We start from the raw sequence: 17,172 nt of genomic DNA on the forward strand, positions 1-17,172 counted from the left end.
TACAATAACAAACATTTTACACATTCATTGTTTAGCCTTTGGCAATGTATTGAGTTACAAAGACAGATTTGGTTCATGTTGTTTCACAATTTTTCACATTGATTTTTTAAGTAGGAAAGCATGATAAAATTGCTTTATAAATTAAAAATCCAAAGTAAGTGCCCAATAACCATTCATATGGTCATTTTATCTAGATTCATACATTGTATGTCGACTAATATATAATCGAAATAAGGAGACAACAGTCATTGCTCCCTCTGGAGCAGTACTCTCAATAACATATATTAAATCGGTGACAATTTGTTATCAGGAAGTCTTTCACTATTATATCATTTGAAATGGTTATCCATTGTCTAAGATAAAAAGGAAAGTAATAGAAAGTAATAGAAAGTAAGTTAATTACGTAAATTGCAGCGCGTTGCAGAAATTATACGTTATGTATTACTTTTATGATTGAACCTCTTTGTATGTCTCCACAGCAAATCACCGCCAAAGATGTCAGCACAGAAGCCATGTCTGCGGAAAACATGACCAAAATATCATCTGCTACTTTCAGTACCGTATACAACTTTATTATCTACGTAATCTATAACAGGGCATTTAGGAGAACATTATTGGCACTTATTCGGTGTCGAAAAGTCGATAGTCCAAGATATCCAACCATCAGAGGATCGTAAACCTCATGTTCCTTCTGCATTCCGAGTAAATGCTAGAACCAAGAACTGGCAAAATTCTGCAATGTTGTTCACTTTTGAGTACCACAAAATTGTACCCATTGACACAAGACACATGTGAACACCTATCTTACTATCAAACGAAATTCAGTCAAACCAATTTGACTATGAGATGCTGAAAGGACTATTAATAAATACGGCGTTTTGGCTGTGTGTTATAAGCAACAAATAGTACATAAGGAATTGATTTGTACACAAACCAGAGAAACCCATGGTCACTACATCATGTCCAGCCTATGCCCCATGTCCAGCCTATGGACTGTCTGTCACTTCTCCATATATTGAAATATCGCCATGCATAGGCAAATTACGTACATGTGTATACCTGTGATTCTATGTGATTACTTATGTTTACCTAGGTTTATTTACAAATCACTTCTAGTGCGTAAAATAACAAACTGTCTACTCCTTATATGTTTTGGTGTTTTGCCGTTAGTGAGCTCCAAATATATGGGTTTGGTCTGTGGTTTTTTTTCACTTCGTCTTATTTTAAAACCTATTATTTCTAAGCTTACAGTATGTCACTGTTATGCGAAATTCAGCTCGAAGAAAATCATGATGTGTATTTAACTCGGCATGTTTGATTCCATGTCTTGAATATCATTTCCTTTCACATTTTCACCATATGGAAAACACCAGCATTCTCTTTTGAATATGGTACCAAACGTCACGAAACAAAACACAGACATAAACTGCCTTCCGCCATCTCTTTGACAGTGAATGCCTTCCGACATTTAACACTTGCACATTCAAGATTGGCGTGTCTAGGAATATAATAGAAATGTTTTATCTAAAAGTTAGAGTCAACGATTTATCGAGGAAGGAGAGTTTATCACTTTTTATGGGGACGGTGACGGAGCTTGTTTCAGTTGTTGTAGTTTAGTTTTAGTGTCTTTGTTCTAGCAACACAGGACAGATTTTGATTTGTTTGAGTTGGTGCATTCATTTGCTTTGCTATCATACGCTTGTGCAATACCACACGTTATTGCCAACAATAAAAACCTTATTATAACCTCACCACCACCGCTACCGCCACCTTTTATCACCATCACCATCACCATCACCATCATCATCATCATCATCATCATCATCATCATCATCATCATCATCATCATCAGCTAGGCATGCATATTATAAACATATACTGGTTACGTAATTAATTATTTATTCATATCTTATTTTCAGTTTCATAAAAGTTGATGGCAATAACATCTTTAGCAAACAATCTCCCCTTTATGTGTTTGATCTATTTGCAGTTAGTAGTTGTTGTTGTGGATCACAGCCAAGTCACTGTTAGGTCTGCATCGACTGCGACGTTAGCATTTCGTATTGTCAACTCCTGGAAATAATGAACATAATAATATAGAATCTAACAATTAGAACCATTTCGTGTCATGTAGTTATATTTTTAGTATTTTATAACATCCCTCAAAATGATGGCAGTAAATAGAAGTCGCACTAAAGTGATAATGAGATGTCTTTTATTTAATTTCCAAGATCAAAGGATTGGTCTAAAGACTTAAAGCATTACGCATCTTCTCAAGGCAGAAGCTGGCGTACCCATTCGTAAAGGAGGACTTTACTAACCGCAAAAAGTACTCTGTTTGAGAGCTTTGTACCATCATATATGTAATGATATTTTTTTTAATATATCCACCCACCATCATTGATAAAATTGTTGTCTAACATTACCTTGGTGGTAAAAATTGGGTTATTCAGTAGTTTATTTCAGCCTTTTGTGTATAAATTGCAAAAAGTAACAACACAACACAAATCATCAAGTCATGCGATTTTATTTATTGATGACAGACAGACAGACAGACAGACGGGCAGGCAAATCGATATCTCAACATCTCCCCTCATATGGGAGCTATTAGAACCTACATCTATATCGATCATATTCTTAACAAGTTTAATCATATTTATATCTTACCGAAGTGGTTAAATCGTAGGTGAAGTCAACATGTCCTCCTCCATTGATCGTCACAGACACCACCTCTACGGGCACACCGAATACCCGGATGGTACCCCACTCTAGTGTACTGATGCCCATGTAACCACTATGCTGTATGGTTCCTGTCAGACTATCCTAGAAAACAAAATCAGTAACTTTACTATTTCGTGTCTGGTTCAGTATTCTATCACTCGTAGTTTTATTAAGGTAAATTGTTCCTGTGGAATGGAACATGGTTGTGCTGACAAGCCCTGGTCGTCTTTTAGGCCTGGTAAGGCCAAATAGAAATTTAGGATAAGCACGATCGACAAGGTCGAATTTAACAAAGCAAGACTGAATTTAAATCAAATTTGAGGCTTGACAAATCTAAGACTGACAGTTTTGCTTTGGCAGGACCAGTAAGAGACCAAGTCTAATTTTATCCTGGAAAAATCTGGGTCGAACGTTATGGGTAGGTGGAAATTTGCCAAGCGGAAAACTAAATCACAATTATGTAATCATATGGATAAGGAAATAAAAACGATATCGCCCTTTGCTAGTGACGTCATCTAAGAATTGCGGAAGTTAAAGTTGCTATTCACTCCGTATTTAATAATACGTATTTCAAATATGTTTTGGTATTGTTTATGTTGTGGCTACTATGTGTACACAGAAACAGCAATGATCCAGTACTCCCCAAACAAGTTATCAACATGTCAAAATTATGTTCAACATTTACAAAATGACAATTAACAAACCTTTGTCGCAATAAACTCCTCGAAGAAATAATCACCTCCCTCAAAGGTGTCTGTAAGAAAACAAACAACAATCAAACAGTACAAGAAGTAATTGGGGGAATTTCAAATCGTCAATCTACCAATAGAAATGATGACAACTAACAGCGTGTCTGACGAGATGAATTACGTTATCCACTTATGAAAACATACCTATTTTGAAATTAAACAAACAAACACATTTTCTACTCTCTATTTTGACGCTATTGTTGAAACAGTTGCGACAATAATTGCTTGACATACAATATAATAGTCGAAATCATCAATGATAGTAATATCTGTACAGAAAAATGTAAAGAAATCTACAAGTGATTTAAAAATGTTTGTCGGAGCGATGTTTAAGAGTGAAAGAAAGAAAGCCACCCAGGGTACTTGCGATTGTCAGTTTGTCATACATTTCTGTAAATATTCATTCATCAAGAAGGTCTTTAGGCAATCGCAGACCATAATTGAGTATACTAGTGTAGAAGGACACTGATTAATATGGTGATATATAGTAAGAGTTATGTGAAAGAGATCACAAGCAATTTGTATGACGTGAAATTACACGAAATGTTATTCTTGTTGCAAAACAATATTATGGCTACCGATAGAATCACCGTCATCCCAGAATAGGTCACCCGAAGCTTCTTCAATGTCGTCTAATGCAACAATCAAACCCATCGGATGGGTTCGTCTAAATGGAAAAAAAGACAAAAGAAATACATGAACATTGTACCTAGAAAGTTTAAATATACTATATCAGATTTTTAATAAATAGCACTGAATACATCAAGTGGGCACATCAAATGAAACTGCGCCAATACACCAGCAATACAAAATGTACATACATAAGTTAATGTACATACATAAAATGTACATACATAAGTTAAAGTGATATATATGCGGTCGTTATGTAAAACAGATTTCCTAGTTTTGTATAACTTACATTAATATTCCGATATTGATTTACAACTTACGTAAACATGGTTGAATTACCGGGCTTCTGGGTCGGTAAAATATATCCACCTCGTATGTGAAGTGGTATATAATCTAATGGTGCACTCAGTACTTCAAAACGTTGGCGAGCTGTCATTTCTTGTCCCTGCAAATGTAATGTGAATTATTGAATATACATAGTGAAAATACAGTCTTTAATGAAACATCCTGTTCAGTGGCTTATCGTTGTGGTACGATGCTGATAAATAAAGGTGGACAGTAAAAGTATCTGTCAGAGAAATGAGTCTGATTAAATGAGCGTTCTCCTAGCGTGACATATTGTAGTATTTTGATCGCAAAAATGAAATATCGCATCACTTACTGTATAATAGTCGTACCATCTTGCGTTTGGAAAGTAAGCACTGACCGTGGTCATACCCTGAAGAAAGAAAAAACGAAATAAAAAATACCAGGTGCAAGGGTTGACAAACTTGAACATGATCATCTCTTTCATAATAAGCCATTTATCGAGAAACAGCCAGTGTACATACAATAAAATAGAATATATATAAAAAGATACAGATCTGAAGAAGGTACACAATCTCGGACATGAATACTAAGTTGGCACTTGACATATCACTAGAGTAAAACCTGATGCTGGTTGTGAAACAATTTATTAGTTATGAAGCTTAGGGAAAGTTGTATGCAGTATATTGCTGAAAATAAGTTAGATTGATGGTACCGGTCCTTCACTTGATCTCATTCTAATATGCATTTGTAAATAGATCAGTTAAGGTAGAGAACAAATTGGCAACCAATGTGGTATCATCATCAACTGTATGGATGTTTGAAAGTCGTCTAAATAAACTGTGGGAAAACCAACCCTTGAACTGTGATTATATTCATGTGGTATGACTATTGCAACTTCACTATATAGAGACTGTGGCACAGAGGAACCTCGTGACTAAGTTAGCACAGTGCTAGTAGAGGAAAGATAGGCCTAAAGTCAGAATGCATCTATGAATCTATGAATCTATAAATCATTCAAGATATAAACGTGTTTCATTAGCTTGAGTTCAAATGGCGTACACGTCACAAGACCTTGAATCACTTTTACATTTTTATACATCCTTTATAGAGTAGATGTACTAGTATAATTCTCCTGTTTCTGCAAGCGATTCAGAAGCTCGAGGGTCTGTACTGAAAGGAATAGTTACATACTAAGAGATCGAACATGGAAACATGTATAAATACACATGAAAACAAATGTGCCCCTATAAGTTCAACGTTTTGTAAAGAGGTACGTATTTAGTGAGTGACAGAGAAATGACATTTTAGAGGTGGAGTTGCAGAGATTGAAAGGAAATGTAAGACCTGTATAGGAGAATATCGTTCTCCCTAACGGATTTTGTCACTATACTCGTGGAGTGTTGAGAAGGCGAGTTACTGAAAAGGAGCAAAATATTTGCTGCACGGAATGTACTGCTGGAGCGGTTTTGTAAGGTATGAAGTTTTTGTTGCCTACCGCTGGATTGAAACAATTACAAATATATCAAATTGTGCCATGAGGACGAGCACGGTATCGGTTTTACACTTCAAGTTACAAGATATGAGGTTACCAATCATACCATGACATTCGTACCTTGTTGAGTACAGGTGATATCAGCAAGGCTGGTCCCCATAAAAATTGTCTGTGGATATCCTGGGTTTGGAGATCTGTTATAAACCTACGAACAACAAAGACGGTCCATTGTAAAAAAAAAAATCCAAACTAAATCCAAAGTTATCATCCATATGGCCACTTTAAAGTGAGAATCTGGGACAATCATCGTAATTTATTTTGAAAAAACTTTATTATTTGTAGTAATAGCTAAAGCGTTCTTTTGATTTATGGCTTACGTATTATTACAGTTTCAGAAATGTTGGACGCTATGTGTCACGGATTGTGATTGTCCATTTTGTTTAAATTCCTAAAAAGTCACTAAAAATTGGATTGGATGATGTTATAATGCTAGAGCTTTGAGTTTCAAGTTAAAACTAACCTTAAGCTTACACTGTTAACGTTAAACACACAAACAAAGAATAAGAGGAATTCGAAGTTACACTGGTATCTGGTCTACTACACAGTATATATTTATAATTATGTACTTACTCGTGCATCATAGGTCGGATGACAGTTGAGCCATCAATATGAGCTTTGTGAAACAAAGTGTACAGATAGGGCAACAATGTGTATCGAACATGCAACACTTCTCTGGTAGCATCAGCAAACTCTTCACCGAAGAAACCCGGATCTTGTTCCTATAGCAACGAAGTACAGCACAAAGACGTCTATGTTTGGCATAAGGTCTGTGTACATGTACACGTGTCATTGACATTGTTAGGCTTATTGGAGTGAACTTAATTATTAAGCTTATAGTTTGTGTATCTAATATGTGTGTGAACAATGATTGCTCATCGATTCAGCAAAGATTAGAAAACAACTCAGTGCATTAACGTATTTTCTTACATTGTGTAATCGATATTATAGAATATTTTATCCAAAATTATTAATCTGCCATCAATAATACACACTAACAACAAGTTATAAAACAGACACAGAGTTAGGATTGGAAACGAGCACTTATGGCCTTGTATGATCAATTTCATGTCGGCGATTCCTCGCTCGGGGAATAAAATTTTGGCTAATATATTTACTCGGGTACTGTTAGATGTGTGATGAATATAATTGCATTATCATAAGCATAGTGTTACAAGTAAAGTGTAAATGGTATTTCGTAACTGAATAAAACTTAATGAAATGTCAAGTATGGGAAGTTTAGAACAAAATGGTGAATATAGATAGAATATGTATATGTACAAGACTGACCATATAACCGTATCCGTTGTGGTTTCGTGAAAAGGGGTAAAAAGCCCCTAATAGATGCCATCTTAGACACAGTTCATATTCAGTATCATCAATAAAGCCACAGATGTCTGCACCGATCTAATATCAGATACAATATGTACACTTTAGTTACTCTATATGATTTATGTCCTAAGACTATGAAACATATGTGAGAGATGACGAGTTTATACGTAGTAAGTAAAACACATTCTGTGTGAATGAGAAGGGGTATAGGATTCCCTGCAAAAGTAGAACCTTGTGCCAGACTAAGTGTGTTTTAACGCCATTTTCTTGGATGTAAACACATCATGAAAGTATGTCTTCAAAGAAAGGATGGAACGTCACTGATTTACATAGTTGTGGCTAATCTTGGCACAGTTGGGATATATGTGCCATTGCATCAATGCTATAATATCTAAAACAGAACGTGGCTAATACAACAGTCATGATATTATTTCTGATGTTTATATGATTTTACTTATCGAGAAAGAAAGGAAGACATATCTATATTCATATATGAATTTAATATTTTAAGCTAAATTATGTTAAAAAATGTTTTTGTTACACTTAGATTTACTGTTGGATTATTTATCTTCTATGTGCAATTGAGGAATTTATGGATCAAGAACAGAGACATAACATTGACTTACGTAAGGAATTCCAAAAATATTAAAATCCAGCATTCCTACAGAGGTAAAGAAAATACCATGATTTAAGATCGTTACATGTATGTGTATACGTATATGTATATGTATATGTATATGTGTATATATATATATATATATATATATATATATATATATATATATATATATATATATATATATATATTATGTCCTCGAATCATAATACATATTAATGTGCGCAGCAAACATTTCTCTAATCCCCTCTCCCCTCCCCAGGGTATAACTCAGCTCGTGTCTCCCCATTATAAACATTTCTTATTCAAAATGGTAATTAACATCACACGAGGATAATACATATTATCAGAAAATTAATTGCAATGATATTGTTGTATGCCCATAATTCGTATATGTGTTTCATGTTTATGAAGTTGCAGTATATGATATATTTACCTATAATCGAATAATGCATATTTGGCCAATTACTAAAATTATCACCAAGCCAATGTCCAGCATAACTATTCATACCAGGGTAAGTTGATCTAGATATAACTATACTTCGTTTACCAGTCACAGTTCGTGCAGCTCTGTAAAATGTTAATTTGAAGAAAAAAAGATAGTTAGCAATGATTCTTTGGTTTCAAACACATATCGAATACCCGCTTGATAAACTTGAACAATGTTAGAAGGAATTGGTATATAGATAGTTTTACTGTCAAAGTTTTGCTTAACTACTAAATTTGCTTTTAACTGTTACATTTTATCACATACTATATTTTTTAAATAGAAAATGTCAACTCACTCCAGAGATGGTTGTCCTTCACTCCATCCATACAGATTGTGTACATCATAATGATAACCAAGGAACTGTTTATGTTCCATACATATGGTTTTGTCCGACAGTGTCTGTCCCCAGGCCCCTGTGAAAAATAATTCAAACCAAATCGCCGATTATCAGAAATACCCAGGCAGCAGTTCGTATGGAGTTCGTTGATCAGTGTTTGAAAATATGTGATAATGAAGTTTATTGTATACTGAGCTAAGTAGTTATGTACGCCTTCTGAAGTAGTTACGAATAATTACTGAGTTGTGAACCCGGGCCAAACTAGTATCATGACATAAGATGATGCTTTCTTTACACCAAAGAGGAATGTGACAAATGTCAATCTATGTCTTTTCATTAGCCTCGATGTTCGTGTTGATAATGTTTTCTTTGTTGCTTTTGTCTTCTCATTCAAGTTATTATCTAATGGTATTGTCATAATGCGAAACGTGGTTGGTTGTTTTTACTTTTTTGCTTTATTGTTTTTGTGTTAGATTTTTGTTTCCGCTGCGCGGGCGTTTTTCGTCGTGTATCAGATTTTTGTATAGTTTGACCATTTTAAGCGCTATTCAAAAATCAACAATATTTTCCGTTAGTATTAGTGCAGTATTTGACAACTCACAAAGTTTTGCGTGTTCTTTGTGGCCTGTCTTTTGTTAATCATGGTTCTTTTGAAAATTCCAAAAATACGGAAAGAAGGTAAAACCTTGTTGACTGGTTGTTAGTCACACAAAGATAACTTTCACAGATAAGACACACGTTTAGCTGTATGAAATCAAATAAAACACTATAGGGGCGTACTAAACCAATAGCACGTGGCAACATATAGGATGACACTTTTCAAGGTCTATGAATAATTGACGTCACGTGAGTATGACGTCACACAGTAAATGCGATTTTAAGATATGCAATACTTGTTTTGTATGGCGGGTTGTCAAGCCTATTGGCAGCACAGCCATTTAATTCTCCATTGTAAAAATTGGCAACCTCGTTCATGTCCTGGAAGATATAAGAGAAAGTATGCATGTAAGTATGCATGTCTCAGATTCTTGTGAGAATGTTATAGAAACTAAGGCAAATACTGTTTTTTTTTGTTTTTTTTTGGGGGGGGGGTTCTAGAATTAATTTCACTATTGTAAAATATTTCTAGTAGCATTTTCGAACTGTCGTCAAAAATCACTTCCATTTTACCCCAGCAAACGTTTTTTACAGTGTAAATATTGGCCCCAAATACTTACAATCCAAAGTCCATCATAGTCAATGACGTCATGGAATTCCAAACATTGGTCTACCCACCACTTCGTAGCATTGGGATGGGTATAGTCAGGGAATACTACCTCTTCTGGGGGCCACACCTAGGCAAGATCATAGGTCATATATCGTAAGTGTTGAGATGAAATGATTGTAAGTTAACCTAATTTCACAACATTATTGTAAGTGTCCACAATCCTTTTGGAAACAAATATTTAACACCGGACAACTTTATTATGATTTCTAATAAGCTTGTTGGCCATCACATTGAAACTAAACACCAACAAGTAAATCAAGAGACTTAAAAATCTGTTCTTTTCAGAGACCTGTTCAAGCTTACTTTTCCAACAACCGGGGTAGTGCCATCAGCGGCCTTCACCCAGACGTCCATTTCATTGCCAAGATCATAGGCCGGGTATGAGCCAGGGGGTTCCATCATAATACACGGGTCCTGGGAAAGAATTGTGACGTAACATATTACTCATAATACATTTTACGTAGTTAGGGTGATCGTTTTAAATCATGTTTCAGTTTCCTGCCACGCTATTGGAACCCCGTAAGAGAATGGACATACAGTAAAAGTTGCATACCATATCTTTGGTGTGAAACCTCAGTTGAACACCTGAAGAACTTTGGGTTGATTTTACTTTCTTACCAACCGAAACAAAATCACTGCGATCGCAAAATTCAACTTACCAATATGATGATGTAATTGGTGCCCTCTTCTTTGAGTTGATCCACGTATTCCGGTAAACCTGCATAGTTCACTTTATCGTATGTAAAGTCCATGAAACGATCCATATAATCTATGTCTCCAAACTGAACATCCTGCAATAAACAATACGATATACTACGTCATAATTTTACTTTATACGTCATTACGTTACTATTTATATACCTGGCACTTCATTTCGTGTGTATAAGGTACTGCACTGCAGTGGTAACTGCTCTAGGGTACAACGTGTCTGTAGGGGGAACATTTGTGTATTTTTAGCAATAGGCAATATTATCAGCTGATATTGCGGCTTACTTAAATATCAATATATCAAAAATATGAGAATGCATTGGAATGAATAGCTATGAATATTATCCCTGTCTTGATGCCATCAACTTTAGAGATGTTCTGGTGACATGACCCATAATTCCCTATTCCATATCATGAATGGGGATCATAAATAACTAGACAACACAAAGTGTTTTCCGTTCTTACATATTAAAACTAGAAACTACTCAGAAGATTAAAATATGTTGGTGTAAGTGTACTTACGAGTGGTATATCATATGTTCTCATTCTGTCAACAGTTGTTTTGAGGACATCGATATGGTCATAACCATAACGAGACAGCTGGAATCCCAAACTCCAATATGGCGGCATAAAAGTTCTGCCGATAGCCTGTAAAACAATATTGACATTGTTTAAAAGGTGAACAAATGTATAATTTATGAATCCATGTGTTTACATGTATGTATGTATGTATGTATGTATGTATGTGTATGTGTGTGTGTGTGTGTGTATGTATGTATGTATGTATGTATGTATGTATGTATGTATGTATGTATGTATGTATGTGAAGTTTATGGTAAACACTTGTACGAATTCAACACTGTGCATACGAGCTGTATTAGCAATTACTGATCGCGGAGGGGCGGTGGGGGTGAGGGAAATACTTAATAATATACGTTTGCAGATATCGCAGGAGGTACCTGAAAACATTGTGTGATCAAAATATATGCAAATATACTTACATTGAATTGGTTGAACCTTATTGTGTAGAATGTCGTAATAATCGTTTTATTTCTATTGCTCTTTCACACGTGATTCCGGTGACCCCCAAGCTTTACCAGCGCCTACTCATACACACTGTGAATGATAAATGCAAGTCTTAATTCTCAAATAAACATGTGACAACTTACAGCGGTGTACTGCTGGACGACGTTTTCTGGAGTTGGTCCAAGAAATAAGTAAAAATCGAGTATTCCACCAATAGTTCTGTAAGTGATAGATGGTGCAGGCTGGATATCGATTTCTGCAACAAAATTGGAAAATTGGAAAATAAGCAAAACTGAGTGAATGCACAACCAAATATACAGAGTTTAGACACAACACGACCACTTTTTATAGGTAACTGGTATATTGTTCCTTTGATTTGTTATAGGTGGGCAAATACACTGAAGTTAAAGGCTCATGATTCGATCCTCAGTACTTTAGCGTTTCCATGTAAATTGAGTCGTAAGGTTTGTGAATGATGTTTCTTAATTTGATCATAACCAACTTTTTCTATGTTAAAAAATAGTTTCTGTCACTCAGCCCTCTATTTGTAAATCACCCTTACTGTACTTATGATACACGTATATTAATAGCCGCAAAATGACCATTGTGTAAGGAGTAAGTTTTAATTTTATTCATGTTCACAGTATACTCTAGTAACCATGGTAACGATATCACTTACCTTGGGCATTGCTGTTCAAGATCAGAACACCGTGGGCATTGAAGTCATTTTCAACGACCATGTAGTAAGGGTGTACTCCGTACATATTGGCATATGGCTACAAATAAATAAACAAATTAATTAATTGAGTTATATGCTTGTAGTTTTTGATTTTGTGTTCATGTAATCTTCTCTTTCTTGAGGAGTAATAAAGAAACAACAACAACAACAACAACAACAACAACAACTCACTCACTCACTCACTCACTCACTCACTCACTCATTCATTCATTCATTCATTCATTGACACAATCTCTCCATCAATCAATATCTCCACCAATCAATAAATCAGTCAGTCAAGTAAATTACGAACCGGTGAACAATTACGAATCGGTAAATCGGTATGGGTATTAATTAATGGTTCATGTTTCAGTGAATAGTCAATTATCCTACACACAATAATAATCCTGTGTGCACTGCCATGTTCTACATGTATTGTGTGATGTCATCACAAGGTTTGAATAAGTGTATGTCATAAGGCATGACTGCTTGCACGTACCCATCATCGTCGTTCCTAAGGTTAAACACATTACATTCGCGTTCTAACTTGACAACGAAAATCGGCCATGAGAACACACCAGATGTGTTAACCATACTATAATGGTTCGATGTATTTAAATAATGTGTGTTAACAAATGAGGTGTCTAAAGTATCTCAATACATATTAACTAACTTGCATTGTCTAGATATAAAATAAACATCGTACTATTGATATAATATCATATCGGTTGCTAAGCAAATAAATATTCCAACAACATACTATCTGTATCTTCAAGATTTAGTTTGACAAAAATATATTGAGCTGTCCGAAATTTGGAGACATGTCGTATAGTGTAGTAAATCGTCTTCTGGGGCAATTGGTATAGATGCCTCCACTTATTCCTAACGAGATACAAAACCTCACCTACACCACGCTTAATAACCTGAATATAAACTCAGTAAAAATACGAACACTTATATCCTACAATAGTGGTTGAATTGAAGTTTCCACTCGAGTACCTTTAACATGGACTGGACACAATCATTCTAAACTTAGTATCAAATCATGCTCTTCTGCGCATGTTCTACTGCCCACTGAGAAATGGCAAAATTAGAACACACACACACACACACACACACACACACACACACACGCACACACGCACACACACACACACACATACATACATACATACATACATACATACATACATACATACATACATACATACATACATACATACATACTTTGTTTTAAATTCGTAATATTTCTTAAGAATGAGAAGAGTAATTTTAATAATGCAAATTTGGGAATAAATCAGCTCTATTCTTGGACCTGGTTTTAAAAAAGAAATCTGATTAAATTGGTGTAAATAACAAGATTTTATAAGATTAAACAAAACATGTGTGCTGTCTTGGTAATAGTATTATTTACCTGTGGTGGTTGATCTCTGGCGAACATAGAATATTCATGCCAATCAACGTCATGTTTGAATGTTTGGTGTTCATGTTCTCCAAACCCAAATAGAGAACTGGAAGCTAACCTTGTAGCAATTTGGATGTATTGGTCAGAAAACAGGAAACCACCCAGAGAAGTATCAAAACTTAAATAGGAAAATAGGAACATGGAATGGTATATTAAACTTAGTGCGTGAAACCATGTCATGGCCATGTGGGTATATTTGTTACATGTAAGACAGGCTTGTGGTTACTAGTGTGGGGTGACCATTGTTGTATATGAAGTCAGACAAGCTGAGCATTGCAAGTGACATACATACATGTACCACGTGTTGCAAGAGTTACAAAAATTACGGTGATTAATGTCCTTACAGTTCTCACCATATCTAACAATTATATCGAAGCTTCAATATTCAGTGGAATTAATTAAGCATTATGCAAATGGAGCACATGTGTCTTAACTCCTGCTAGTAACGAAAGAGAACTTACAGTACAGTACCGGTTGATTTTCTTATGATTTGGAAGGAAAACGCGAAATCAGTCCCAAAAATGATGTCATAGTCAGGATTACTTGCTTTGCCTCCAGGAGCTGAAATCGTCATGGGCACTTCAAAACGTTGATTGCTTGGATCAAAAAACTGTAATATAAAAGTAAGAACTCTCTAACGTGAACTACATGTTTACCTAACTATATAACGTTGATTCGTGAGAACTGTGCAGGTGGAACTTACACCGTAGCACAAAGCATGCAGTTGATGAGCAGTTTGCTATTTTTTCAAATACAGTAAATAAAAAAGCAAAGATTATTTTTGAGCTTTGTAAAATAACGAATTTGTACAACGTTGTTATTGTACGTACAATATATAACAAACACCCCCATCCCCCATTTGTTTTTACATAGATTTGGTTGAGGCTGTTTCACATGTGGTTTTTTTCGATAAAATCATATTGTAAAATTGTGTTATGAATCCGATATCCAAAATAACCTATCTATATGGCCACTTTAAAGGTAACGTCATCATAAAATCCAAAATAAATTCATACCTTAAATCGTACTCTGTCGTCAGTCTGAAACTCGACTTCGAATGCCAAGTTGATGACGTCATCACCATGCTGTGTGTATGGCTCAATCTTTTCCAAAGATACACTGTACCCCAGAGTAGTTTCCACCGGGTTACCTTTTTATATAAGAAGAAGGCAAGGGGAATGAAGTGACAAGTATTCTGATGTAGACCAGTTATTTGATATATTTCGGCCTGAGATATTAGGTCATTGTGAATGATTAAACTCATGACTAGACACGTACGATGTACAAGCTTAAGGTCCATTTTCATTTACTTATTTATATATAATATAGGTGAATAGAATCTATAGATGTGTATAACACATCTGAAGGGATTGAAATATTTGCTATTTGACCTTGAAGATGAAGGGCAAGGGCAACGGACTGTTTGACTTGAAAACGTATTACTGTTAGCATATAAGGGTAGGAAGTTATGTGAATCGAGTTTGTACAAAACTTCTGAGGATGTTATGGAAAAATTTATATAAATTTGAACTTGAAAATAGCATGGTATAGGAGTGACTGCCTATATATAGCAAAGTAAATGTCTTTTAAAAAGCTTGCTGTTCATTATATAGGTGCAGACACTGATTTTGGCAAGGTGATGAAGGTCGCAAAATTATGTGACGTACAGATATGTGCCCTATAGCATTTGATATTTTTGCCAAGTTTGATTGAAATTGAATTTGTTACAAACCAATCATTTTGTAGCCTCGTTCAAGAGGATAAAAACACCAGGGTGATTCAGAATCGAAGTCTTCACGCCAAATACATCCCCTTGAACTGCAAACTCCTGGATTAGCATTTGGCTCTGGGTGACAATCTATTCTCTCCGCCGACGGTATCTGCCAGGCTGTTCCGTATATACACCATGGTGCCCCAGGTGTCTCAGCCTCACACCACAAGCAACCTCTGAGGAGGGAATAACACGTACACTAAATAGGTATTGTTATTTTTCTGTCTACGTTTGCTGTCGCCTTCTCTCAACTTGTCATTGTTTATCTCTACATATCTACACTTCTCCAAGACACGGGAATGTACCGAATTTAGATCAGTTATAAATACAAAATATACTCGTTCAGAGTTGACCTTAGTCAGAGACATTTTTGTTTCGACACTAGAAAATATTTCGTACTGATGTATCATTTAGTGGTGACGATTAATTTGATAAACCAGATGGTTCACAGGTTAGCAACTCTGATAAATAAGCAAATATGCGCCATTCCCCCTCAAACTACTTACAAAGCCGATCGAACCTGTATGTCGTTTGAACTAGAATGTGCCTCGGGGACCAATTTCCATTAAAATCAAAGTTCTTAAAGTCTCTTCAAACTTCAAAGTTTGTTTTTGCAATTGGTCCTTTTGAATTTTACGGTTCGTCGTCTTGTTTTCAAGGAAACTGGCAATATTTTATTTTCCCATACCGAGTTAACACAGTATTCAGCTGCCATATTGGATTCTAAAAGGATGAAATGTTTATATCATTTTGACTTCTCTTTTTGAAAAAAATGTTCAGTGATTTGAACTTAGAATGGGTCAGATTTTTCTTGAACAAAGTTATGGGAAAGGTTTTCAGATTTGCTTTATTTGCGAGTCGTATACTGCGCTGCATGAGAATGGGCAGAGATAACTAAGTCAACATGTCGGTAGTCTCAAGTCTCTCTGGAACTATAGGAACCCCATGACTTACCTTGCCTCACACGCTTCAGGACTGGCATTTATTTCGGGGTGACAATCCACACGAGACTCATCGGGAATTGGTGATGGACATTGTTGGTGAGTTTTCCCCAAGTAGAGAAACAATATACTGAGAAGAGTAACAAATCGTACCGAGTTCTCCATTGTATATACGACGCGACGATTTTCAAGTGTTAGAGAAACGACAGGTGTGGGATATCGTAAATTTGGGACATTATCAGCTCTTTTTATCTAATTTATCGATTGCAATATTTATATATCTCGAATTGTTAAATAGTAACATTAACTGAATTGTTACGTACAATGTGGACGTTTTATTTGGAATGTTCGTAGAAACACATGGTAGAAACACGAAATGTGCGCCACCGACCGTCAGTATATTCCAGTAGACGCAACATCAAGATGCTTTTAAAATTTGAACCCAAGGTGTGTTTTTAATTATTGGCGACAATTACTGCATGCGAGAAGAAGTTCTGCTATACAAACTTAACTTTTGATGAAATTTTCCCCAAGTTCACTTTC

At 35.5% G+C, this 17,172-nt stretch overlaps 1 protein-coding gene across 1 annotated transcript; it reads right to left on the reverse strand.

The window, feature by feature from the left end:
* Positions 1–2,010: 2,010 nt before the first annotated feature.
* Positions 2,011–16,794, reverse strand: LOC144437464 (sucrase-isomaltase, intestinal-like). The gene is made up of 24 exons (XM_078126407.1): positions 16,643–16,794; positions 15,650–15,864; positions 14,934–15,067; positions 14,379–14,527; positions 13,867–14,035; positions 12,414–12,510; positions 11,878–11,990; positions 11,231–11,356; positions 10,660–10,791; positions 10,304–10,414; positions 9,951–10,067; positions 9,627–9,711; positions 8,692–8,809; positions 8,343–8,476; positions 7,917–7,951; positions 7,249–7,365; positions 6,532–6,680; positions 6,022–6,106; positions 4,762–4,818; positions 4,421–4,545; positions 4,049–4,137; positions 3,426–3,475; positions 2,668–2,823; positions 2,011–2,073 (listed from the first exon to the last, which is right to left on the reverse strand). The coding sequence occupies exons 1-24, from the start codon at positions 16,792–16,794 to the stop codon at positions 2,011–2,013; spliced, it is 2,778 nt and encodes a 925-aa protein (XP_077982533.1).
* Between the last annotated feature and the right edge of the window lie 378 nt (positions 16,795–17,172).

Source organism: Glandiceps talaboti, chromosome 7 (genome assembly GCF_964340395.1).
Source record: "Glandiceps talaboti chromosome 7, keGlaTala1.1, whole genome shotgun sequence".
In the NCBI taxonomy this organism is placed as follows: domain Eukaryota; kingdom Metazoa; phylum Hemichordata; class Enteropneusta; family Spengelidae; genus Glandiceps; species Glandiceps talaboti.